At 41.3% G+C, this 25,333-nt stretch overlaps 1 protein-coding gene across 1 annotated transcript; it reads right to left on the reverse strand.

Moving 5' to 3' along the window:
* Positions 1-1,970: 1,970 nt before the first annotated feature.
* On the reverse strand, positions 1,971-24,079 carry rnft1 (ring finger protein, transmembrane 1). Its single transcript, XM_014137887.3, has 9 exons — positions 23,901-24,079; positions 22,396-22,868; positions 22,225-22,301; positions 18,815-18,915; positions 18,467-18,620; positions 3,171-3,329; positions 2,975-3,040; positions 2,664-2,765; positions 1,971-2,470 (listed from the first exon to the last, which is right to left on the reverse strand). The coding sequence occupies exons 1-9, from the start codon at positions 23,924-23,926 to the stop codon at positions 2,336-2,338; spliced, it is 1,293 nt and encodes a 430-aa protein (XP_013993362.1). The 5' UTR covers positions 23,927-24,079; the 3' UTR covers positions 1,971-2,335.
* Positions 24,080-25,333: the final 1,254 nt, after the last annotated feature.

Raw genomic sequence — 25,333 nt, forward strand, 5'->3', positions numbered from 1 at the left:
ACTATGACTCGGGAAACCATGCAGTTTATTAGGCTACAGAAGAAAAAAAAAACTGATTAATTTCACAGGATTGTGAAAGTGAACAGCGATCTTAATCTTTTCCAATAAATATCGAGGGTCTTATTCTGGTGACATGATCGATGCTTTAATTTGTTATTTCTGCTTAAAGGTGCTGGCTAAAATATAAATATATATATCTTTACTCCTTTTTCATGGTATCCAATTGGTAGTTACAGTCTTGTCTCATCGCTGCAACTCCCATAAGGACTCGGGGGAGGTGAATGTCAAGAGCCTTGCGTCCTCCGAAACACAACCCAACCAAACTGCACTGCTTCTTGACACAATGCCCACTTAACCCGGATGCCAGCCGCACCGATGTGACCGAGGAAACACCATGCACTTGGCGACCGTGTTACCGTGCAATGCGCCCGGCCCGCCACAGGTGCCGCTAGTGCGCGATGGGACAAGGACATCCATCCCGGCCAAGCTCTCCGCTAACCCGGACGACGCTGGGCCAATTGTGCGCCGCCCCATGGGTCTCCTGGTTGCGGCCTGTCAGTATATCCATAACCTTTGATAGAGCCCTTGGTTGCCCTGACCCAAGCCTTATTATTGGGCGAGTTCGACATTGCAGCCAACTTTAGAGGCGAGTTGAGGCTGACTGCAAATCACTGACTGCGAATCATCTTGCATCCTAAATAACTACTCAATATTATTTGTAGAACAGTCTGTCACAATTTACCCATCATACATCACAGTATTGATACTCTCAAACACAGCCATTGACTGCAATGCCTCAGAGAGCATAGAAAACATGGTTGTGTTTGAGAACATCCAAACTTAGCTGACACTCACTGTGGTCTCCTTTACCTGTATAGATATGGACTCCCCAACTATATGCCACCAGTCGACTTATATAACAGTCCAAATGGGACAATAGTTAATACTAAGAACAGCCAATGGATGGTAGGAAGAGGATAGATTGATGCTTTTCTGTGTGTCCCTAAGACCTCTGCACTTCATTCTAAAGACAAATAGGTTGTAAATAACTGAAAAACAAAGTTGGTTCATAACAAGCTTAAACAGGTTTGTGTATTATTATATGAGTGTAAATGCTCAGGGCCAATTATTAGTAGGCTATAATAATAATAAAAAAAAACATTTTATATTTTATTTAATTTGTTGATGGAAAGACTTTATGGAAGAAAAACATGAAATGATTTCACTACATAATGAAATATGGTAGTAAAATAGATACATCCTTTTAAAAACCAGAGTGGAAGAATGCAACTGCATCATCACTTTAGAAAAATAATTTATGGATCAAACCAATCTCACAACAATCTTAGTTGTGTTGCATATTTGTCATCTGGAAAACAAATCTTAAAAAGCAGAGATATCAGACTTAATCTAAAAATAAGAAGCCCCCCAAATTAATAACTTTTTAAATATCATCAACCTTTGTGTTTGTAATTGCTTCTCAACTTGTTGAGTACATTTTGTTCTTTAACCACTTCTGTCTATCCGGACTGCCTCTATCAGACACAGAATGGAATCCCTTTGCAACATGTTGGAACCGTTGCAACTCAAAGAGAGAAGTGTTTGAAAGACTGGGTATCTACCAAACACAAAACATAACACGTTTTTGTGTGATCCACATTTGTTCTAACTTTGGAGGGAGAGACATAATACATCTGATTAAAATACTACTACAATTTAAATATCCCTCATGAACCCACCCCTATTTACAGGTAGAAGAAACCTCCAGGTATTCCCTGACTAGCCTGGTGCCAGATCTATTTGTGCTGTCTTGCACCCCCTATAGTCATTGTCATGACATTGACAATAAAGGTAGGAGTTGGCAAAACAGCACAAACTGATCTGGGATCAGGCTATTCCCTGACAGCTCTGTCTAATAAAGCCAGAGGCTGTCTGTTCTGTTCTTCTAGGCTGGCCGTCAAAACAAACATATGATTAAATCAGATCATGATAAGAAAAGATAAATGTTTGTAAATAAAATGAACTGAAAATAGCAAAAGGGGCCATGCAGAGAGAGAACCAGCTTCAGTCAGTCAGTTAGTTGTGTAGAAAAGTGATGGTTGGAGAGGGAGTTGCAGTAACATGCCACGGTGCTGAATGCATCCCAATCCCAAATTTTATGTGACCTTACGTTGGCAAGAAGTGGGCACAGCCCTTAATGAATGGAGGAACAGTATGGTCATCAGCTTCACAAGCCAATGAGGAGTGGAGTATTGCGGTCAATACAACTGTCATTCACACATCACAAACAGTGTCCATAAGTCATAGGCTCTCCACTTTCCATCATCTCTTTCTGTCAATAGATCTGGAGGTAAGGTGTGGTGGCCCCGTCCCTCCACTTGTGGACCTTGTCTGTGATGGCCGTGCGACAGAGTGGACACGTCTTCTCCCGGTTAAACCACAGAGCAATGCACTCGTCACAGAAAATATGCTGTTATTGAGAGAGAGAAAATAAAACAAGCATCCTCAATCAAACCATGCTACAGTAAAGCACATACAGGCAGTACTGTATGTGTGTGTAGCCTCAGATACCAGGTTTCTAGTGTCTGGTAACTGGTTAAAGAGTAAAAAAGTACAAAAAGTCTGCGATGTTTATTCTGCAGTAACGTGGTGGTGTGTCTTACCTGACACAGGAGGGCTCGAGGGTTCCTGTACTCTGCCTGACAGATAGGACAGATGTCCCCAGCCTCACTGCACTGGCTCCTGGTGGCTGCTGCCCCCGTGTGCTGAGGAGGAACAACAACACATGTTACCAACCCACACAGTCAACAAACAACACAGATCCAAACTCCTTACAAGGGTCCACATTATACTCACATGATCTATACATGAACAAGCTTTTCAGCATGTTCAAGACAAGTAGTCACTTGTCAGTCAACCCACATACCACCACTAAGAACATTGTTGACATGTTGATCTATTTAAAGTACTGTACCTCGCCACTGAGAAATAGCCTCACAGTTTTCTGGAAAGACCCCCACTGTCCATACAATCCTAAAAGCTGAATTGAAAAATAGTTTAGTACATTTAAACAAAAGGTGCAAATAACAAAGAATTTCCTCTGCTAAATGAGCCATTTTGAAGCATCCATTTTTGATCCATGATATGTGGTGCAGTTGTAGGTCAGCCACCTTGAGTATGAAGTAGACCAGAGCCAGCAGGACTCCCAGGGTGAGGCCAGTGTTGCCATCCACCTCCTGGTAGGTGATCAGGTAGCGGAACCAGAGGGGGATGGGGGCCACAGACTGGTACACCTGGCCCACCTCTTCAATCAGCATGTACCACCGCCCCTGGGGACAGCAAGTCATGAGTGAATCAATGCTTTCCCACCGTTGATCCCCTCCAAAATGGTGAAAGATCACACCAAAAATCAGGCTTTTTGTATTTGAACAATATGATTGGCTGTTCATTCAACAACGCTCCTCGCGAGTCACATCTTCTCGAGCACTGGAGCAGTACATAAATTGGCGTGTTCACACAGCACACGCAAGCTGTCCAGAGTAAAAAGAAGCACTCATCAATCCACTCACTGAGCTTATTCATTTAAGGGAAATTGATTCATAAAAGTAAAACGTTCAACAGTGAACATACTAACAATAGGCTGGCTAGTGGCTACTGTTGATAGTCTGCAAAAGGAAAACTACAAAAAAATAAAATAAACACCTAGCATTCTTGATTTATATATACACTAGATGACTAATAGGGGGCTCTGTTTTGATGCCACCTCACCTCCATCGTAGCACTCCCCCACCATTGTAAAAAATATTTTGGATGCTTAGCAGGGTATAGCAGGCTTTCGGTTATGAAAATGTGGTGCCAGACATTTGAATGGCAGCATTTTCATTTACTGGACATTTGAGAAATTTACAGGACCAATAGGCCTATGCATTGGGTGGGCAACATGATTAGGGCGTCCACCCACAGTGCTCAGAATGACAGAAAACACATTTACATTTTGGTAATTCATCTTAACAGAACATGCAAGTCCAGGATGCAATGACGTGTCCTTAACACGAAATTTGAAGAAGTTCGAATAACTGTCCACATTACTTTTCTTCAGCCAACCAGATGAGTAAAGAACAGAAAAATCACTAGTAAATTACTGTCCAAAAACACATTTTAAGTGGCATTGACCCAACAATGATAAAGAGTGAATATGCGCAGTGTGCACTCACTAGGGATATGACCGATGCTCTCCTCTGGTGCCAATAAGATAGACTATAGGCCGACTGTTGTTCGTTCAATTGCTAATTTTGATAACTAAAAGACATTAGTCTTTTCATTGTTTTCTCTTAACAGCAATAGCACTTTGCTTTCCAAACTATGTTTTTCCACAATTGAATTTTGAAATATTGCGATATGCCTGCCTGGGCCTCTGAACACAGACAGTCGTAACTCAACAATCATCCATTTGGTATTTGCAGCGTGTGCAGCCTTTCCTTCCGACTGTAGGCAATGTGATTTAAAACAATCCATCTTTTTTTTTTAAAGGCTAGTGGAAGCTAATGATCCTCTCTGGCCAAATAATGCTTTGGTAGCCTATTTTGAATGATTTTATTTATTTCTGTATTGACAGGAGTAAGCTAATTAGGCTATATCATTTTGGCAATTTAATTACATTTACTGAGGGAAAGCATAGCTTCCCCTAGCTTTATGGACAGGCCGCCTATGAGCCAATGTCAATCTACTATCCCCCATAGTAAAAAAGTTGACCTATTCTATTAGTCAGCTTGTCGAAAATGAAATAGCCCAAACAGACTCTTGAACAGTTGTGGGACGATAGATCCCAGATTCATACAACCAGTAGGCCTAGCCTATATACATATTTTTTTTAAAGCAATGAGTCTGATGTAATAGATCAGAACCTTTAGCTTAAAATGTTGATAAACTATTATTTCTTAACATTATTAGCGCAGCAATGCACACAAGGCAGTAGGCTACGCGAGAATGTCCATTTGGCTACCGGACAATCAAAGAAAGTTGAAAACCATAGAACATGAGATAAATAAGCTACTGGTTTCAATGGCATGTGGAAGTCTTTATAAAATAATTGCCTCCACGGATATGGACGGATTTTGCCTAGACTACTTTGAAGCAAGGTAAAACATGCCTCATAATATGTAGTAAAACGTTAATGTTTCAAACAATTAAGGGCTATATGTTCTCAAAATGCATACTGCCTCCAGCTCATTGCAAAGTGGTATGTGACGCGCTGATGAAGCCTGCCTTCCGTTGCCTACAGTATGCATATGAATGGCGAATAGGAAGCATGCTTCAATTACCAGTTGAGAAAAAAAAGCTATTTTTAAAAAACACACGATTGCATTTACAATTGTTGCGCAATGATTGGGCTTATCAAAGCGCTGTCTGACAGATTTTCTGCCTAAATGCTCTGTATCTATATGCTGTGCGTGTGTGATAAATAACGAATATACACATTTAATTTAACAAAATTATGCAAATTAACCCATAGAGCGATTATCATTTTTTGTTTGTTTATTTAACCTTTATTTAACTAGGCATGTCAGTTAAGAACAAATTATTATTTACAATGACGCCTACCCCGACCAAATCTGGACGACGCTGGGACAATTGTGCACCGCCCTATGGGACTCCCAATCACAGCCGGATGTGATTCAGCCTGGATTCAAACCAGGGACTGTAGTGACAGCCCTTGCACTGAGATGCAGTGCCTTAGACCGCTGCGCCACTCAGGAGCCCAAACCATGACGAGTCAAATGTATTTACATCAACTGGTATTTCCGTCAATGAATAGGCTACAAAGCATTATGGGAATAGGATTTTTCTTCTTCTCCCAGCAATTGGCTGGTGAGAATTATTTTTTGACATAGTTTTTAAATTGTCCAAAAGCCGGCTATTACCGGCTTACGGAAATCCTGAGCTATATAAATTAATGTATTATTGTCTACATTCATTTTTGCCACATTTATTTTATTACAGATACCTTAATGCATACTTTTAAATTATATTATGTGAGCTAAAAATAAAAAGGTATATTGAATAGTTTTCCTTAAAGTATAATTTTTTTGAGATGGCTAATGTTACTCTCCCCACTACAACAACAACAAATACTTAAATACATGTAATTTTGTCCTTGAAACGTTTAATTGAAATAATGTAGAATTCCATTCATTCCTATGGAGAACTGCTCCTACTGGGGAGTGCCAATATGGCCGACCGGTGGCTTCAAAGCCTCTCAATGGCCAATACATAGCATATGCAATCCAGGGTTTATATACATCATTGAACCAGCGCAATATCTCTTTTGAAACGTATGAGATGTAAAAAAATTCTTCCCAAAATGACATACTTTAGAAACAAAAGAGAATGCAATTAATGTAATTCTAAAGAATAGAGTAATGACTTACATTGCTAGATTATATTACACAGATTTCTAAATAAAATAACAAAATGTAGCCTTTTACTTGCTGAATACAAAGACAATGCCTGCCAACCTATCATTCCAGGATGGCGTAGCAGTCGGACGTGTTCGCCTTTGTCTTATCCCGAGTAAATAGTCGTTTTTTTGTATATATTCTAATCTCACTTTCTATCTATCTACAAACTAAATATACTTTCCTGCAACCCGCCTCACCCAATGTGGTACAGATCTGCTATTTTTATTCCTTATAACTGGAACCTCCATCAGGAGCTAGCCAGCTAACTAGCTACTAGTCTTTGTTAGCCACGGCTACCGGTCTTCACCTTTAGCTCGGACAATACCTGCCAGTCTGCAACCGAGTGGCTACTGTTAGCTAATGCCTCTGTCCCGAAGCACGCACCAGTTAGCCTTGAGCTAGCCTCGAGCTAGGCCCATATACCAGCTAATTCTAGGGCTACAATGCCTCTTTTGCCAACTGGCCTGGACCCTTTATTGTCGACACGGAGCCCCGCCGATCCATCACGACTGGTCTGCCGACGTAAATCGCCCGATGTGGTCTCAACAGGTTTTCCGTTGAGATGTCGCCGAAGACCCATCTGCTATCCCCAGCCTGCTAGCTTTCTGAACAACATGTCTCCCGCTCGTCTAGCGTAGTAGTGACTACCGAATGGCTCCTTGACTCACCTATTGCTGTTCATTGGACCCTATGATCACTCGGCTACATAGCTGATGCCCCCTGGACTGTTTCAATAACACGGTACCTCATTTTTTTTTTTTTTTCTGTCGGCCCCAGCCTCGAACTTAGGTCCTGTATGTATCTAACTTACCCCCTCTGCCCATTCATCGCCATTTACCCGTTGTTGTCTTAGCTCTCCCGATCAACACCTGTGATTTCTTTATGCCTCTCTCTGTCAATATGCCTTGTCTACTGCTGTCTCAGCTAGTTCTTATTGTTTTATTTCAATGTAGAGCCCTCAGTCCCGCTCAACTTGCCTTAGATACTGTATTTATTTATTTATTTATCTTGCTTCTTTGCACCCCAGTATCTCTACTTGCACATTCATCTTCACACTTCAGCGAGCAGGCCTTTCTAATCGACCTGGCCCAGGTAACCTGGAAGGATTATTGACCTCATCCCGTCAGTAGAGGATGCCTGGTTGTTCTTTAAACGTGCTTTCCTCACCATCTCAAATAAGCATGCCCCATTCAAAAAATGTTGAACTAAGAACCGATATAGCCCTTGGTTCTCTCCAGACTTGACTGCCTTTGACCAGCACAAAAACATCCTGCGGCGTACTGCATTAGCATCGAATAGCCCCCGCAATATGGAACTTTTCAGGGAAGTCAGGAACCAATATACATAGCTGATGTTCTGAAAGAGCTGCAAAATCTGGACCCCTACAAATCAGCTGGGCTAGACAATCTGGACCCTCTCTTTCTAAAATCATCTGCCACAATTGTTGCAACCCCTATTACTAGCCTGTTCAACCTCTCTTTCGTATCGTCTGAGATCCCTAAAGATTAGAAAGCTGCCATGGTCATCCCCCTATTCAAAGGGGGAGACACTCTAGACCCAAACTGTTACAGACCTATTTCTATCCTGCATTGCCTTTCTAAAGTCTTCGAAAGCCAAGTTAACAAACAGATCACCGACCATTTCGAATCCCACCGTACCTTCTCTGCTATGCAATCTGGTTTCCGAGCTGTTCATGGGTGCACCTCAGCCACGCTCAATGTCCTAAACGATATCATAACTGCCATCGATAAAAGACAATACTGTGCAGACATCTTCATTGACCTGGCCAAGGCTTTCGACTCTGTCAATCACCGCATTCTGATCAGCAGACTCAACAGCCTTGGTTTCCCAAATGACTGCCTCGCCTGGTTCACCAACTACTTCTCAGATAGGGTTCTGTGTGTCAAATCGGAGGGCCTGTTGTCCGGACCTCTGGCAGTCTCTATGGGGGTGCCACAGGGTTCAATTCTCAGGCCGACTCTTTTCTCTGTATATATCAATGATGTTGCTCTTGCTGCTGGTGATTCTCTAATCCACCTCTACGCAGATGACACCATTCTGTATACTTCTGGCCCTTCTTTAGACACTGTGTTAACAAACCTCCAGACAAGCTTCAATGCCATACAACACTCCTTCCGTGGCCTCCAACTGCCCTTAAATGCTAGTAAAACTAAATGCATGCTCTTCAACCGATCACTGCCCGTACCCGCCCGTCCGACTAGCATCACTACTCTGGATGGTTCTGACTTAGAATATGGGGACAACTACAAATACCTAGGTGTCTGGTTAGTCTGTAAACTCTCCATCCAGACTCACATTAAGCATCTCCAATCCAAAATTAAATCCAGAATTGGCTTCCTATTTCGCAACAAAGCCTCCTTCACTCATGCTGCCAAACATACCCTCGTAAAACTGACTATCCTACCGATCCTCGACTTCGGCAATGTCATTTACAAAATAGCCTCCAACACTCTACTCAGCAAATTGGATGTAGTCTATCACAGTGCCATCCGTTTTGTCACCAAAGCCCCATATACTACCCACATTTTACATTTTAGTAATTTAGCAGACGCTCTTATCCAGAGCAACTTACAGTAGTGAATGCATACATTTCATACAATCTGTGCTGGCCCCCCGTGGGAATCAAACCCACAACCCTGGCGTTGCAAACACCATGCTCTACCAACTGAGCTACAGGGAAGACCCACCACTGCGACCTGTATGCCCTCGTTGGCTGGCCCTCGCTTCATATTCGTTGCCAAACCCATTGGCTCCAGGTCATCTAGAAGTCCTTGCTAGGTAAATCCCCGCCTTATCTCAGCTCACTGGTCACCATAGCAACACCCACCCGTAGCACGCGCTCCAGCAGGTATATTTCACTGGTCATCCCCAAAGCCAACTCCTCCTTCGGCCACCTTTCCTTCCTGTTCTCTGCTGCCAATGACTGGAACAAATTGCAAAAATCACTGAAGCTGGAGACATATCTCCCTCACTAACTTTAAGCATCAGCTTACCGATCACTGTACACATCTGTAAATAGCCCACCTAACTACCTCATCCCCATATTGTTATTTATTTTTGCTCCTTTGCACCCCACTATCTCTAATTGCACATCATCATCTGCACATCTATCACTCCAGTGTTAATGCTAAATTGTAGTTATTACACCACTATGGCATATTTATTGCCTTACCTCCCTAATCTTACTACATTTGCACACACTGTATATATATTTTCTATTGTGTTATTGACTGTACATTTGTTTATCCCATGTGTAACTCTGTGCTGTTGTTTCTGTCACACTGCTTTGCTTTATCTTGGCAAGGTCACTGTTGTAAATGAGAACTTGTTCTCAACTGGCCTACCTGGTTAAATAAAGGTGAAACAAAAAAATAAAATACATTCATAAAGTTTGGACACATCTACATATTCAAGGGTTTTTCCAAATGTTTTATATTTTCTACATTGTAGAATAATAGTGAAGACATCAAAACGATCAAATAACACATATGGAATCATGTAGTAAGCAAAAGTGTTAAACAAATCAAAATATATTTTAGATTCTTCACTGTAGCCACCCTTTGCCTTGATGACAGCTTTGCACACTCTTGGCATTCTCTCAACCAGCTTCATGAGGTAGTCACCTGGAATGCATTTACATGAACAGGTGTGCCTTGTTAAAAGTTAATTTGTGGAATTTCTTTCCTTCTGAATGTGTTTATGCCAAACAGTTGTGTTGTGACAAGGTAGGGTTGGTATACAGAAGATAGCCCTATTTGGTAAAAGACCATGTCCATATTATGGCAAGAACAGCTCAAATAAGCAAAGAGAAATGACAGTCCATCATTACTTTAAGACATGAAGGTCAGTTAATCCAGAACATTTCAAGTCCAGTCGCAAAAACCATGAAGCGCTATGATGAAACTGCCCCATGAGGACCGACACCGGAAAGAAAGACCCAGAGTTAACTCTGCTGCAGAGGCAAGGCAGGGCAGGGTCATGTTTAGAGTATTCATTGCAGTGTGTAACGCAGTGCAGCCTAGCTTGTTTAAAACCATCCCAGCAGGGCAAAAGACTCGGGCTGAGACAAAATAATTTGGGGCTAAAGCCCCGAAAGCAAGGTCTGGTGACGTCAATGGACCATTTTATGCCTGTGAGCAGCGCTTCTAAAAATTAATCTTCAGCACTTCATTCACGGTGCCCACGGCTCCTCAGCCAGGCAGTGTTGCTGCGTGTCACTATATATACAGTTGAAGTCGGAAGTTTACATACACCTTAGCCAAATACATTTAAACTCAGCTTTTCACAATTCCTGACATTTAATCCTGGGGGTCATTGTCCATTTGGAAGACCCATTTGCGACAAAGCTTTAACTTCCTGACTGATGTCTTGAGATGTTGCTTCAATATATCCACATAATTTTCCTGCCTCATGATGCCATCTATTTTGTGAAGTGCACCAGTCCCTCCTGCAGCAAAGCACCCCCACAACATGATGCTGCCACCACCGTGCTTCACGGTTGGGATGGTGTTCTACGGCTTGCGAGCGTCCCCCTTTTTCCTCCAAACATAACGATGGTCATTATGGCTAAACAGTTCTATTTGTGTTTCATCAGACCAGAGGACATTTCTCCAAAAAGTACGATCTTTGTCCCCATGTGCAGTTGCAAATCGTAGTCTGGCTTTTTTATGGCGGTTTTAGAGCAATGTCTTCTTCCTTGCTGAGCGGCCTTTCAGGTTATGTCGATATAGGACTCGTTTTACTGTGGATATAGATACTTTTGTACCCGTTTCCTCCAGCATCTTCACAAGGTCCTTTGCTGTTGTTCTAAAATTCCTCAAACATATAAGTATTATACACCATTTTAAAGATAAACTTCTTGTTAATCCAACCACAGTGTCCAATTTCAAAAAGGCTTTACGGCGAAAGCACACCATGCGATTATGTTAGGACAGCGCCTAGCCACAAGAAACCATACAAACATTTCACAGCCAAGGAGAGGACTCACAAGTCAGAAATAGCGATTAAATGAATCACTAACCTTTGATGATCTTCATCTGGTGGCACTCCCAGGACTCCATGTTACACAATAAATGTTTGTTTTGTTCAATAATGTCCCTCTTTTTGTCCAAAAACCTCAGTTTAAATTGGCGCGTTATGTCCAGTAATGCATTGTCAAATAACATCCGGTGAAATTGCTGAGAGCCAAATCAAATTACAGAAATACTCATCATAGACATTGATGAAAGATACAAGTGTTATACATAGGATTAAAGATACACTTCTTGTAGCCTAGTGGTTAGAGTGTTGGACTAGTAACCGAAAGGTTGCAAGTTCGAATCCCCGAGCTGACAAAGCACAAATCTGTCGTTCTGCCCCTGAACAAGGCAGTTAACCCACTGTTCCTAGGCCGTCATTGAAAATAAGAATTTGTTCTTAACTGACTTGCCTAGTTAAATAAAGGTCAAATAAATAAAATAGTTATTGACCTCACTGTAAGCCTGATTCGAGTCACTTACATTTCAACATGTTGACTCAAAAGCTGCACTGACAGATAACGTTAAGCTAACAAACGTGAGGGACGACCCAGTCTAGTTAGCAGTGCTGCTTCATTAGCAACCTAGCAAATTTTATGAGAGTATAACCAACTACAATTAGCTGAGTTTACATTTTTTCCAATTTATAGAAGATGAATTTAAGATGCAGCTCAGCAAACATAGAGATGGTTGTTGTATTTGCAGGAGTAAGTGAATAGATTGTGTGTGTTTACAATACAATTATTAGCATCTAGCTACATACAGTGGCTTGCAAAAGTAAACACCACCCTTGGCATTTTTCCTCTTTTGTTGCCTTACAACCTGGAATTAAAATTGATTTTTGAGGGGTTTGTATCATTTGATGTACACAACATGCCTACCACTTTGAAGATGCAACATATTTTTTATTGTGATACAAACAAGAAATAAGACAACAACAAAAAACAGAAAACTTGAGCGTGCATAACTATTCAACCCCCCCACCCCCAAAGTCAATACTTTGTAGAGCCACCTTTGGCAGCAATTACAGCTGCAAGTCTCTTGGGGTATGTATCAAAAGCTTGGCACATCTAGCCACTGGGATTTTTGACCATTCTTCAAGGAAAAACTGCTTCAGCTCCTTTAAGTTGGATGGGTTCCGCTGGTGTACAGCAATCTTTAAGTCATACCACAGATTCTCAATTGGATTGAGGTCTGGGCTTTGACTTGGCCATTCCAAGACATTTAAATGTTTCCCCTTAAACCATTCAAGTGTTGCTTTAGCAGTATGCTTAGGGGAAGGTGAACCTCCGTCCCAGTCTCAAATCTCCGGAAGACAAACCGATTTCCCTCAAGAATTTCCCTGTATTTAGCGCCACCCATCATTCCTTCAATTCTGCCCAGTTTCCCAGTCCCTGCCGATGAAAACCATCCCCAAGGGATAATGCTGCCACCACCATGCTTCACTGTGGGGATGGTTCTCTCGGGGTGATGAGAGGTGTTGGTTTTGCGCCAGACATTGCGTTTTCCTTGATGGCCAAAAAGCTCAATTTTAGTCTCATCTGACCAGAGTACCCTTCTTCTATATGTTTGGGGAGTCTCCCACATGCCTTTTGGAGAACACCAAACGTGCTTGCTTATTCTTTTCTTTAACCTGTTGGGGCTAGGGGGCAGTATTTTCACGGCTGGATAAAAAAACGTACCCGATTTAATCTGGTTACTAATCCTACCCAGTAACTAGAATATGCATATACTTATTATATATGGATAGAAAACACCCTAAAGTTTCTAAAACTGTTTGAATGGTGTCTGTGAGTATAACAGAACTCATTTGGCAGGCAAAACCCTGAGACATTTTCTGACAGGAAGTGGATACCTGATGTGTTGAATTACCTTTAAGCCTATGCCATTGAAACACACAGGGGTTGATTAATGTTTTGGCACTTCCTATTGCTTCCACTAGATGTCACCAGCCTTTACAAAGTGTTTTGAGTCTTTTACTGTGAGATCTGACCGAACAAGAGCTTTGGAACGGTGATGGCCGATTAGACTCTGGCGCGCGAGTTCATGTTGGGTACCCTCGTTCCAATACGTTATAAAAGAGAATGCATTCGTCCACCTTGAATATTATTCATGTTCTGGTTAAAAAAGGCACTAATGATTTATGCTATACAACGTTTGACATGTTTGAACGAACGTAAATATATTTTTTCCCCTCGTTCATGACGAGAAGTCCGGCTGGCTTAGATCATGTGCTAAGAACACGGAGCTTTTTGGACATAAATGATGAGCTTTTTTGAACAAAACTACATTCGTTATGGACCTGGGATTCCTGGAAGTGACATCTGATGAAGAGAATCAAAGGTAATGGATTATTTACATAGTATTTTCGATTTTAGATCTCTCCAACATGGCCATTTGTCTGTATAGCAAAGCGTATTTTTCTGGGCGCAGTGCTCAGATTATTGCAAAGTGTGATTTCCCAGTAAGGTTATTTTTAAATCTGGCAAGTTGATTGCGTTCAAGAGATGTAAATCTATAATTCTTTAAATGACAATACAATATTTTACCAATGTTTTCTAATTTTAATTATTTAATTTGTGGTGCTGACTTGACTGCCGGTTATTAGAGGGAAACGATTTCCTGAACATCAACGCCATAGTAAACCGCTGTTTTTGGATATAAATATGAACTTGATAGAACTAAAAATGCATTTATTGTCTAACATAATGTCCTAGGAGTGTCATCTGATGGAGATTGTTAAAGGTTAGTGCATCATTTTAGCTGGTTTTATGGTTTTGGTGACGCCTGTCTTTGAATTGACAAAACATTACACACAGCTATTGTCAATGTACTCTCCTAACATAATCTAACTTTATGCTTTCGCCGTAAAACCTTTTTGAAATCGGACAACGTGGTTAGATTAAGGAGATGTTTATCTTTCAAAGGGTGTAAGATAGTTGTATGTTTGAAAAATTTGAATTTTGACATTTATTTGGTTTCAAATTTGCCGCTCTTGAAATGCACCTGCTGTTGATAGGGTGCACCACGGGTGGCACGCTAGCGTCCCACATAGCCCCAAGAGGTTAAGCAATGGCCACTCTTCCGTAAAGCCCAGCTGTGTGGAGTGTACGGTTTAAAGTGGTCCTATGGACAGATACTCCCATCTTCGCTGTGGAGCTCTGCAGCTCATTCAGGGATATCTTTGGTCTCTTTGTTGCCTTTGATTAATACCCTCCTTGACTGGTCCGTGAGTTTTGGTGAGTGGCCCTCTCTTGGCAGGTTTGTTGTGGTGCCATATACTTTCTATTTTTTAATAATGGATTTAATGGTGCTCTGTTAAATGTTTCTGATATATATTTTTTTAACCCAACCATGATCTGTACTTCTCCACAACTTTGTCCCTGACCTGATTAGAGAGCTCCATGGTCTTCATGGTGCCGCTTGCTTGGTGGTGCCCCTTGCTTAGTGGTGTTGCAGACTCTGGAGCATTTCAGAACAGGTGTAGATATACTGAGATCATGTGACACTTATATGGCACACAGGTGGACTTAATTTAACTAATTATGTGACTTCTGGAGGTAATTGGTTGCACCAGATCTTATTTAGGGGTTTCATAGCAAAGGTGGTGAGAATACATACGCAGACACCAGTTTTCCGTGTTTTATTTTTAGAATTTTTTTAGAACTTTTTTCCCATTTCACTTCACCAATTTGGACTATTTTGTGTATGTTTATTACGTGAAATCCAAATAAAAATCTATTTAAACTACAGGTTGTAATGCAACAAAATAGGAAAAACGCCAAGGGGATGAATACTTTTGCAAGGCACTGCAGATGGGTTGGGTGACAACGTCACGAAAACAATGTGCACACTTCCATTGGGCATAAATCAGCCTGTTGTGATTCTGTATGGCCAGATTGCTAGCAAGAATGACACTGCCACATGGGGAATCATACCCAGCTAGCGCAGTGGATCTGGGCCGATTCCGTCTGAGAGTCGGGGCACTCGGCTAAGAGTCAGACTTGGCCGACGTCATGTGGGCTGAGTCTGGGCCGCCTTAGGCAGTATTACTTATGGCTAGGATACGGGGATTGAGCTCGGGCCGATTCCGGTGAGAGTTATCTGGCCCAAATGTATTACTTGGGGCTCGGGCCGATTGGGGCTACTCTCTGGCAGATGATTACACGGGCTGCTTTATATAATTAACATTTCATGATTTATTTTTCCATATTTTCTCATTGTTTCTGTGATCAAAAAATATACATTTTAATTGTATTAAATTCTTTAAGACTCCTGTTTAAGTAGTAATTTAGTATTTTGATACTCTGTGCAAGGCAACTGATAGGCATTAAAAACTTTGAGGATGGAGCCTCCCGAGTAGCGCAGCAGTCTAAAACACTGCATCGCTGTGCAAACTGCGTTGCTTCAGATGCTGGTTCAATACCCGTGTCAGCCGCGACCGGGAGACCCATGAGGCGACACTCAATTGGCCCAGAGTTGTCCGAGTTAGTGGAGGGTTTGGCCAGCCGGGATCGCGCTGTGGCGGGCCAGGCGCACGTACGCTGAAACGGTCACCAGGTGTACAGTGTTTCCTCCGACACCTTTTTTGGGGGGATGGGTGGGTACAATTTGTATGCAGTAAATGTATAATAGTAATATTTAAAATTACTAAAATTTGGTAATTTTGTATACATTTATTACAATTTGCATCAAGCCACTTCTGGGGGGGATTCTGGAAAGATGCCGGCAAAGTCGGCTGACACCGGGCCGATTCAATCAGTTCCTGCCCCCCGGAAGAGGGCCGCGTCTGGGCCGATTCCTCATTGCTAGCTGGGTAAGTGGCTTATTTCAGCATGTTTTTGATACCATGTCTTGTTTTGAGGTGTTTTGACTGATTTCATGTCAATGCAAATATGTAAAAAAATGTTGCTAACTACCTAACCAACAACTGTAATGATGTATTTGAGACAACAAGTGGTCATTGTGCAAATGTATTTGTTTTCAATAAACATTGGAGACGAAATATAGCTTACAGATGAACAATCTAAGATGTGTTGCCACATGGTTGCACGCATTTCGATTTTGTTGCCAAAGCGAGAGAGTACACAGGTATTGTGGTTAGTGAAGGGTAAGACAGTTGAATGTTAATCAGGTTTAAGATTGAGTGAACTGCTAATATCATTAAGGAACAGAAATGATCCCAGATTTGACCTTTAGCTCAATTCAGGTAAACATTATATGCCTGTTGTTCATATTGTGTGTGCGCGTACAGTATATTGCTTCTGTGTGTGTGTTCAGAATACTCCATATTGCTACGGCACTGATACTATGCCGTCTCTGTAATAATATAGGAGATCCAGGGAAGCAGTACTTTAGACAGCAAGGAAGAGAGGGGAGCAGACAGGACAGAGCGAGAACACATGAGAACATAGAGAGAGGGGAGGCCAACACAAGACAAACAAGGCATATTCCTCTCAAGATGCCACTTCTGACATGTCCTGTGTGTATAAATTGTTACACCTTGATATGTTCCCATCACTGAAGGCAATCATACAGGCCCGCGCTGACCATCCCAGTTAACAGCTATGAGAGATCTTTCAGTACATTAAGACGTCTACATACCTGGCTTAGGAGGCCAGTGACCCAAAATAGAATGCATCATGGCAATTGACAAAGATATACATACTAACACACTTGGGAAATGTCTAATCTTTATGGATGGACTAACATCCTAGTACTGTGTAATACAACTTGCAAACATTGTGAATATTTAGTTGGAGAAATGATTGCATGCTAGTATGTACATGTGTGTAGAATTGTGAAGTGTTATTACTACAGGGGTGTTGCAGGGGTTCCATTTGTTTTTTGTAGGTATAAATATTGTCCTGTAGCTAATTGACCTTGGAATCTGTGATTTATTACCACAGATTTTCAAGTGTATTTGGTGCCTGCGTTATTATTTTGGAACTGCACAGCGCGTGGAGCATGACTAGCTCACATTAGTTAGCAGTAATGTGACCAACATCAACATGAGGCTTTTTTTTTATTGCCAATAAAATATTGGACATGGTTTATGAAAACATTGCAACAAAATTATATACTTTTTTCAACAATTTTTCTTCATGGAGAATTACGATATAGTTATGCACTTGTATTTTGTACTTGCTAATAGATTTAAAAAATATATTATTGACACCTTATTCCATTGAATTAATTTTAAGAAGTGTTAATTATTTGGCATCAGGAGAGTAAAGAGCATGGAAGAAAGCAGCGAGATATGAAACATAGCGTTATGTTTCTGCAAAATGTTCACTGCTAATGTGCGGGGCGCTTCATTTCAGTCGCACAGGATCCAGCCCCAGGTCTTCAGGGTTGAGCCCCGGATGATCTGAATGTCTAGTGACGTCCCTGATATGGTCTAATTTCCTTGAAAGTCTACTAAAGTGAGACTTTGTCCTTGTGTGTTTCTTGGCCATTTACACTTAGGTTGTTTTTCAATGTTTGAGTTTGCCTCAACTGCTAGCGAACAAATATCTGCACACTGTCACTGATGGCTTGCTTGAATTCCCTCATTGCCACGGTAACCTCCCACCCTTAAAGGGACAGCAGGATATTTTGGTTAAAAGATTCAGGTCACATTTTTTTTTTTTTTTTTTGCAATATACCAGATCACTACTTACTAGTAATACATTTATTGTTTGAGAAACATTACAAAGCATGTCCATCTGTTTTTGTTCTTGTTTTTTTGTAATTATTGCAGAAAAATATTTTGGTTAGTAAAAAAAAAAAAAAATGTATGAGTGGCTAGATATTTTTGATCTATTTGCCACAGTGGCGGTGGACTAAATGTTGGTTTTAGGCCCTGATTTTAACTGCACCATATCCAGGCCACTAGAAATTCTGTTCAGGCCAGTAGATTTTTAGCCAACGAGCCCAGCTGGGCCTTATCAAACAACTGGAGAGGGAGAGAGAGCATCCTTCCTTGCTTACCTGGGCTCTGAATGTCACCAGGTTAGATGGTAGCAGTAGGATAAGGCACTTGAACCCCATGAAGAAGAACTTGAGCATAAAGTTGGTGACGCCCACCGCCCATAGGACCTCCCAGAAACCCAGGGGCTCAACAGCTGGGCTCAGGAAAATTAGGCTGAGAAAGAGAGAGAGGGAAAGAGGATGTGGATTACGTATTATGCTCCCAGTCCTGATGTTTTTAATGTTTGTCTGTTTTGTTTATTAATCATACCACGCTGTCAAGCCAAAGGCAAATTTCCACATATTGCGTATTATTATTTTTATTATATTCTAGTCTGCTGTGAGCATGTAAAGTAAGGGGAAACTTACCAATAGTAAAGTGACTCAGTGAGAAATGTGTAGTAAAGCAGAAATGTGGAGGACGCCAGGAAGAGGAGCAGCCATACGCACTCTATTTTTGACCGACGATCCTGAGGAGAAATACACTGAAGACGATCAGATTCAGATTTGAGTATAAATTAAAGCACTGATGTATAAATTGAGAATATACAGTACCAGTCAAAACTTTGGACACATCTACTCATTCAAGGGTTTTTCTTTATTTGTACTATTTTCTACATTGTAGAATAATAGTGAAGACATCAAAACAATTAAATAACACATATGGAATCATGTAGTAACCAAAAAAGCGTATGTATATATATATATTTTATATTTGAGATTCTTCAAAGCTGCTTTGATGACAGCTTTGCACACTCTTGGCATTCTCTCAACCAGCTTCATGAGGTAGTCACCTGGAATGCATTTAAATTAACAGGTGTGCCTTGTTAAAAGTTAATTTGTGGAATTTCTTTCCTTCTGAATGTGTTTATGCCAAACAGTTGAGTTGTGACAAGGTATGCAGAAGGTAGCCCTATTTGGTAAAAGACCAAGTCCATATTATGGCAAGAAAAGCTCAAATAAGCAAAGAGAAACGACAGTCCATCATTACTTTAAGACATGAAGGTCAGTCAATTAGAAACATTTCAAGAACTTTGAAAGTTTCTTCAAGTGCAGTCGCAAAAACCATCAAGCGCTATGATGAAACTGGCTCTCATGAGGATCGCCACAGGAAAGGAAGATCCAGAGTTACCTCTGCTGCAGAGGATAAGTTCACTTACCAGCCTCAGAAATTGCAGCCCAAATAAATGCTTCACAGAGTTCAAGTAAGACACATCTCAACATCTACTGTTCAGAGGAGAATCAAGCCTTCATGGTCGAATTGCTGAAAAGAAACCACTACTAAAGGACACACCGATAAGAAGAAGAGACTTGCTTGGGCCAAGAAACACGAGCAATGGACATTAGACCAGTGGAAATCTGTCCTTTGGTCTGATGAGTCAAAATGTTAGATTTATGGTTCTAACCGCCGTGTCTTTGTGACACGCAGAGTAGGTGAACGGATGATCTCCGCATGTGTGGTTCCCACCGTGAAGCATAGAGGAGGAGGTGTGATGGTGCTTTGCTGGTGACACTGTCGGTGATTTATTTAGAGTTCAAGGCACACTTAACCAACATGGCTACCACAGCATTATGCAGCGATATGTCATCCCATCTGGTTTGCGCTTAGTGGGACTATTATTTGTTTTTCAACAAATAACAAAACACCCCCAGGCTGTCTAAGGGCTATTTGACCAAGAAGGAGAGTGATGGAGTGCTGCATCAGATGACCTGTCCTCCACAATCACCCGACCTAAACCCAATTGAAATGGTTCAAGATGAGTTGGACTGCAGAGTGAAGAAAAAGCAGCCAACAAGCGCTCAGCATATGTGGGAACATCCTTTTTTTTTACCTTTAAGAACAATTTCTTCTTTTCAATGATGGCCTAGGAACAGGGAAAGAACGACTGATTTTTACCTTGTCAGCTCGGGGATTCGATCTTGCAACTGTCATGACGTGGCCCTCTTTGGGTGCAGCGAGCACCATCCCCCTCTCTCTGCACCATCCCCCTCTCTCTCTCGCCACCTCTCTCTCTTCCCCCTACACCCAGGCTCTGTTGAGCAGGTCATAAATTCCTAGAGGAGTTCTCTCTCTTTATGGCCAGAGTATAGAGTGAGTTATCATAGAGAGAACAAAGGAACTTCTTCCACATCACAGAACTTAAGAACTGAACAATATCCATGTTCTCGAGATGGTATAAACGGTCGGTGAAGTAGCCAGCTACGAACTGGTCCGTTTTATACAATTTGGTGACCTCATGAAAGACAGTACAGCCACATTACCATAACTCTGTTTATACAAGAGTCTCAGTTGTGGGGCTTGCATCTAATTGTTGTATAAAATGAATGAGTAAATATGAAACTATTTGTGAAATTATGTGATGTGATTATAAACTGTTTAATGAAGGAAACTCCAATTCTCTTTGGGGTTAACTAGGTCATGGGCCCGCCCCATGAGCACAGACATTGACCTGGCGTCATGGGACAGCCCCTTTCTACTGTTACGAATATAACCCCCACCTACAAAAATCCTCTTCAGACCAAGCTTACCTCAATTACGAGAGGGCTAAGGTTTGAGACTAGACCAGTACCTCATTACAGAGGGAGTTAAGGTTTGAGTAGATTGCTGAATCTTTTAACCATACCACGTGGTTAAACTCTGAGACTATCGATCTGACAGAAGAGCTACTATTCGATACTAATTACTAGTCTGCAGCTAGAAATTATGTACCCGTGAATGCGAAGGCCGACAACCGCCGAAACATCTATTCTATAACAACATTGCTGAATGTTACTCTGAACTATCTATTCTAAACACGGCAGAGAGAGAGGGCGGACAAACTCTCCAACAGAAACAAACTTTCCAACAGAGATCACGACAACACACTGAGCGTAAATATATATATTGATTGCAATTATTCCCGAATGAGTGAGCCTTCATATGCAAAGGATTAGCATTTCAATTGTTAGAATTATCAAGTGTGTAGTGATTCATTTGCGTAATTCCCGCCTTTCTCAGTCTACATCCACTTCCCTTTTGTCTACCAAGCCGCCATGCCGGTTTAGCCACTAGGGCACATCCCCTATCATTTCCTTGTAACCATATCTACTTTGTTTGTATGTGCATTTCTGTGATTATTTAGTTAGTTAATAAATAAATGATTGAGACAATTGATGTATGGATGACTCATAGTGAAGACTGGGTTCGTGCAGATAACCAACAATTTACAACGTTTGGAATGAGACTAACGTGAGGTAAAGAATAAATAATTAATTAGAAGACTAATTGATCAGATATTAAAATATCTGAAAGTTATTAGAGGAAAACTATAACCTGGTAATCTGAATATTTTCCTTGGTGCCCCGACTTCCTAGTTAATTACATTTACCTGATTAGTTAATCACGTAATAATAACTACAGAGAATTGATTCGATAAACTAAGTCTTCAGTTTAATGATGCCAAAGACACGACACAACCTTCCGGTTACTAGCCCAACCCTCTAACCACTAGGCTAGTGGCCGTCCATCAAGACTGTTGGAAAAACATTCTTCATGCCAAGGGTATGCAACGCTGTCATCAAGGCAAAGGGTGGCTACTTTGAAGAATCTCAAATATATTTTGATTTGTTTAAGACTTTTTGGGTTACTACATTATTCCAAATGTGTTATTTCATAGTTTTGATGTCTTAACTATTATTCTACAATGTAGAAAATAGTAAAAACTAAGGAAAACCCTTGAATGTGTAGGTGTGTCCAAACCTTTAACTGGTACTATATATTTTCTTCGTTAGTGACTTACCTGAAGAAAGACTTGGGTTTGAATGTTCTTATTCGCATAAAGAAAAGTTGTAAACAAGCCAACTCCAACAACTAGACCTGCAACAAAGTCATGGAAGAGATGTAAATGAACCTTACTAGATAAATAGAAAAGTGTTCCTGACTGTATATGTTATTATTACCTGACACTTACCTAGGGCATGCTGGATGACTAGTTTAGCACCGAGGATGATTATGAAAGGAAGACTCTTCTGAACCCAGCGGAAGAGGTAGCGCAGTTCTGAGAACGAGGTGCTGGGCTCCCCTGACTCCAGATCAGCATCAGCTGGGTCTGTCTCACTGGGCTCACTGTGAGAGTGCTGGTGTCCCCCACCATGTGAATGGGAGTGGGAACTGGTTCTGGAACTGGCTCTGGACCTACGGGATGACGCCCCTCCTCCTCCACTGGGCTCCCCGGGCCCGCTGGAGAGAATAGGCACCCGGACTTCATCACTGGTCTCTGGGATGACAGAGCCCCCGGTCGCCCCTGCTGGTGTCCTGGTCAGTAGCTCTGGCTGTATAGTCAGGGACAAGCCATTTCCTGCCTGATGGGCACCCACCTCGCTGGAGTTAGGTTGCATCACAGTTGGTGATTCCCTCGATTTCAACGTTCTTCTGGAATCACTCCTTCAACAAATAAATTGTTTGAGGTAAAGAGGAGAGACAAGAGGATATAGCCTAGTTATAATGTGCAGATGCTAGCTGACGAGAGCGGGGTAAGTTGATGACAAGATATGTTCTCAAAACTGTAATGTTTACATTAATTCTGATTATTTCCAGGGATACACAACATCCTGAAATATATGTAGATATCGTTGTTAGAAATAATACTATATTCCCCGTGATGGAGTGATGCTGAATGTAAAAAAAAAATCGCTAAACTTAACCCACTCTCCCCTACTAGCCTAGACAGCTGCTAGTGGCAGCTAGATCTGCACTATCATCTCGAATGTATGTGCTTTCCCGGTAATACACTGGTGTCCCCCGTGCACCAGCTCGTACATAAAGCATCCTCCATTCAGGCTACAAAGCATACTTTTCTTAATTAACTAGATTTAATGGCAAGCCGACCAAAAAAACTGTGTCTTAAAAATATGTGTCTTAAAACATAATTTTCCACCATCACTTTCGGATTTTCGTACAATTTAGGTTGCACACCGCGTTCAACCGACTATTGCGCATATCACCGGCCACCTACTACTAGGCTACTCCCCTACTAGCAAGCTACAGGTTGTTGTTGACAGCTTAATAACGTTAAACCATTGTAATGCAGTCTAACTAATGTTACTTGGGCTGGCTAAATTACAGTCAGAGATTAAGGACTGTGTTATCACCAGTAACATTATATCAATACCCACTTTTGTACCAGTCTAACAACTGTTTTCTCTTTTGTTTACATAAGTAGTGACAATTAGCTAACGTTTTGTAGCATTTAGCTAGCGAAACATAACTGTGTGACAAGCTGTCTGATCAACATTACAATTGACACTGACAGCTCTTTGGCAAATAGAGGCTGTTGACACTGATGAGATTAATGGCAGTTACTATAGCTAACTGTATATTGTTCGTTAGACTTCAAGTGACAAATATTCTCTGTCAGCTAGCTAGGCTAACGGTATGTCATTTCATTAGCAATGCAAGCAAAAAGGCTTTAAGTACCTGTCATACTGAGTCCGGAGTTTCATGATAAGCCACCGTTCTCCATCTAATACGCAAAATTAACGAAAAATGTAAATAAAATAAACGATCTAAAAACAAGCTAAGCCATAAGCCTATCGTTTGGAAGACATCTTGAATACGACAGGCGGCAGCATCAGCGTCGCAAACTGACGTAAAATTCGTCAAAGACTAAAGAGAACACCAGAGAACCAACTCGGCGAAGCAGTCAATGAATGGGAAATAGACAAATAGATTGTTTTTATATTTACTTCTAATGTGATGTAGGCTAAGCAACAAACATTTATCCCATAAATCAATCCCCTTCAATTAATTTTTGTTTCGTGAAGCTCTACGCCAGAAGAGCAGGTCACAGGCTCAGTGTCAGATATGTTTTCACCCCCTTTGGTTAAGTTTAGGGCTGAGGTGAAGTAATCTGATCCTAGATAAGCAACCACCTTGAGCGTCCCCCAGCTGCAGTAGGTTAGTTGACAACAGACATCACATTAGCTTAGTGTATTTCTGAGTGACATGTTGTATTGCGGACATATTTCCCCTGTGGCAATGTCTGTCAACTGGTGATGTTACAATATGATAAGTGCTTAGTTGAGTCATATTCAGAGCCCGCTATGTAGTTATTGTTCTCTGTTGATGCTTGTTTAATTGGTTGGTGGTTGGCTTTCTAATGGGCATTTTACAGTAGTATCATCTGTCCTATGATCTTGACTAAAGCTCTGAAATGTACAGGAAGGAAATGTTAGGGTTTAACCAACTATTTGTTAGCATAACCTATATAAAATAACAGAGAAGCTATGCCACAATATTAAGTATATAAACTATAGATAATTGAATACTGCTTTATGTTAGAGAAAGTGGCTCATGTGATGGTGGGTCATGTCCACAGAATGCTGATGCTTTAAAACAGGGTTTTGCAAGAGCTTTTTGCTGAACAACAGCAATAACAAGATAATGGGTGCAATGTAGGGGTTTTAGAGAACTGTGCATTGGGTAACAAGGTGTAGGCAGCTGACTTGGTGATAGGAGGTTGTGAAACCCATCACAACGGGAGCATGTGAGGAACAGGGAGAGTGGAAAAACAACAGTATAAGTAAATCACTGGAAATTGGGTGGTTGCTGACTCTTGAGTATACACTAAGAAGATAAGATCCAACGCCAGGCAACATGTGATGCGTCACGAGGTTGGGACCAACCTGCACACCAACGATAGGCTGGAGTAAGTCTAAACCACACCCAGTCTCTACTCTGACAGGCCCAGCAAGGAGGGGGAACTAAGTCTGTCAAGAAGTATTTAAAGAGAACTTGTGATGAAATTTCAGTTCTCTGTCTGCCCTGCGTGGTGTTTCAGTGAGCCCGTATATACGAACAACATACTTACCACTCAAGTGTTTGCATTAATTATAGTACAAAGAAATCAG

This window comes from Salmo salar, chromosome 13, assembly GCF_965601325.2.
Source record: "Salmo salar chromosome 13, fSalSal1, whole genome shotgun sequence".
Taxonomy (NCBI): Eukaryota; Metazoa; Chordata; class Actinopteri; order Salmoniformes; family Salmonidae; genus Salmo; species Salmo salar.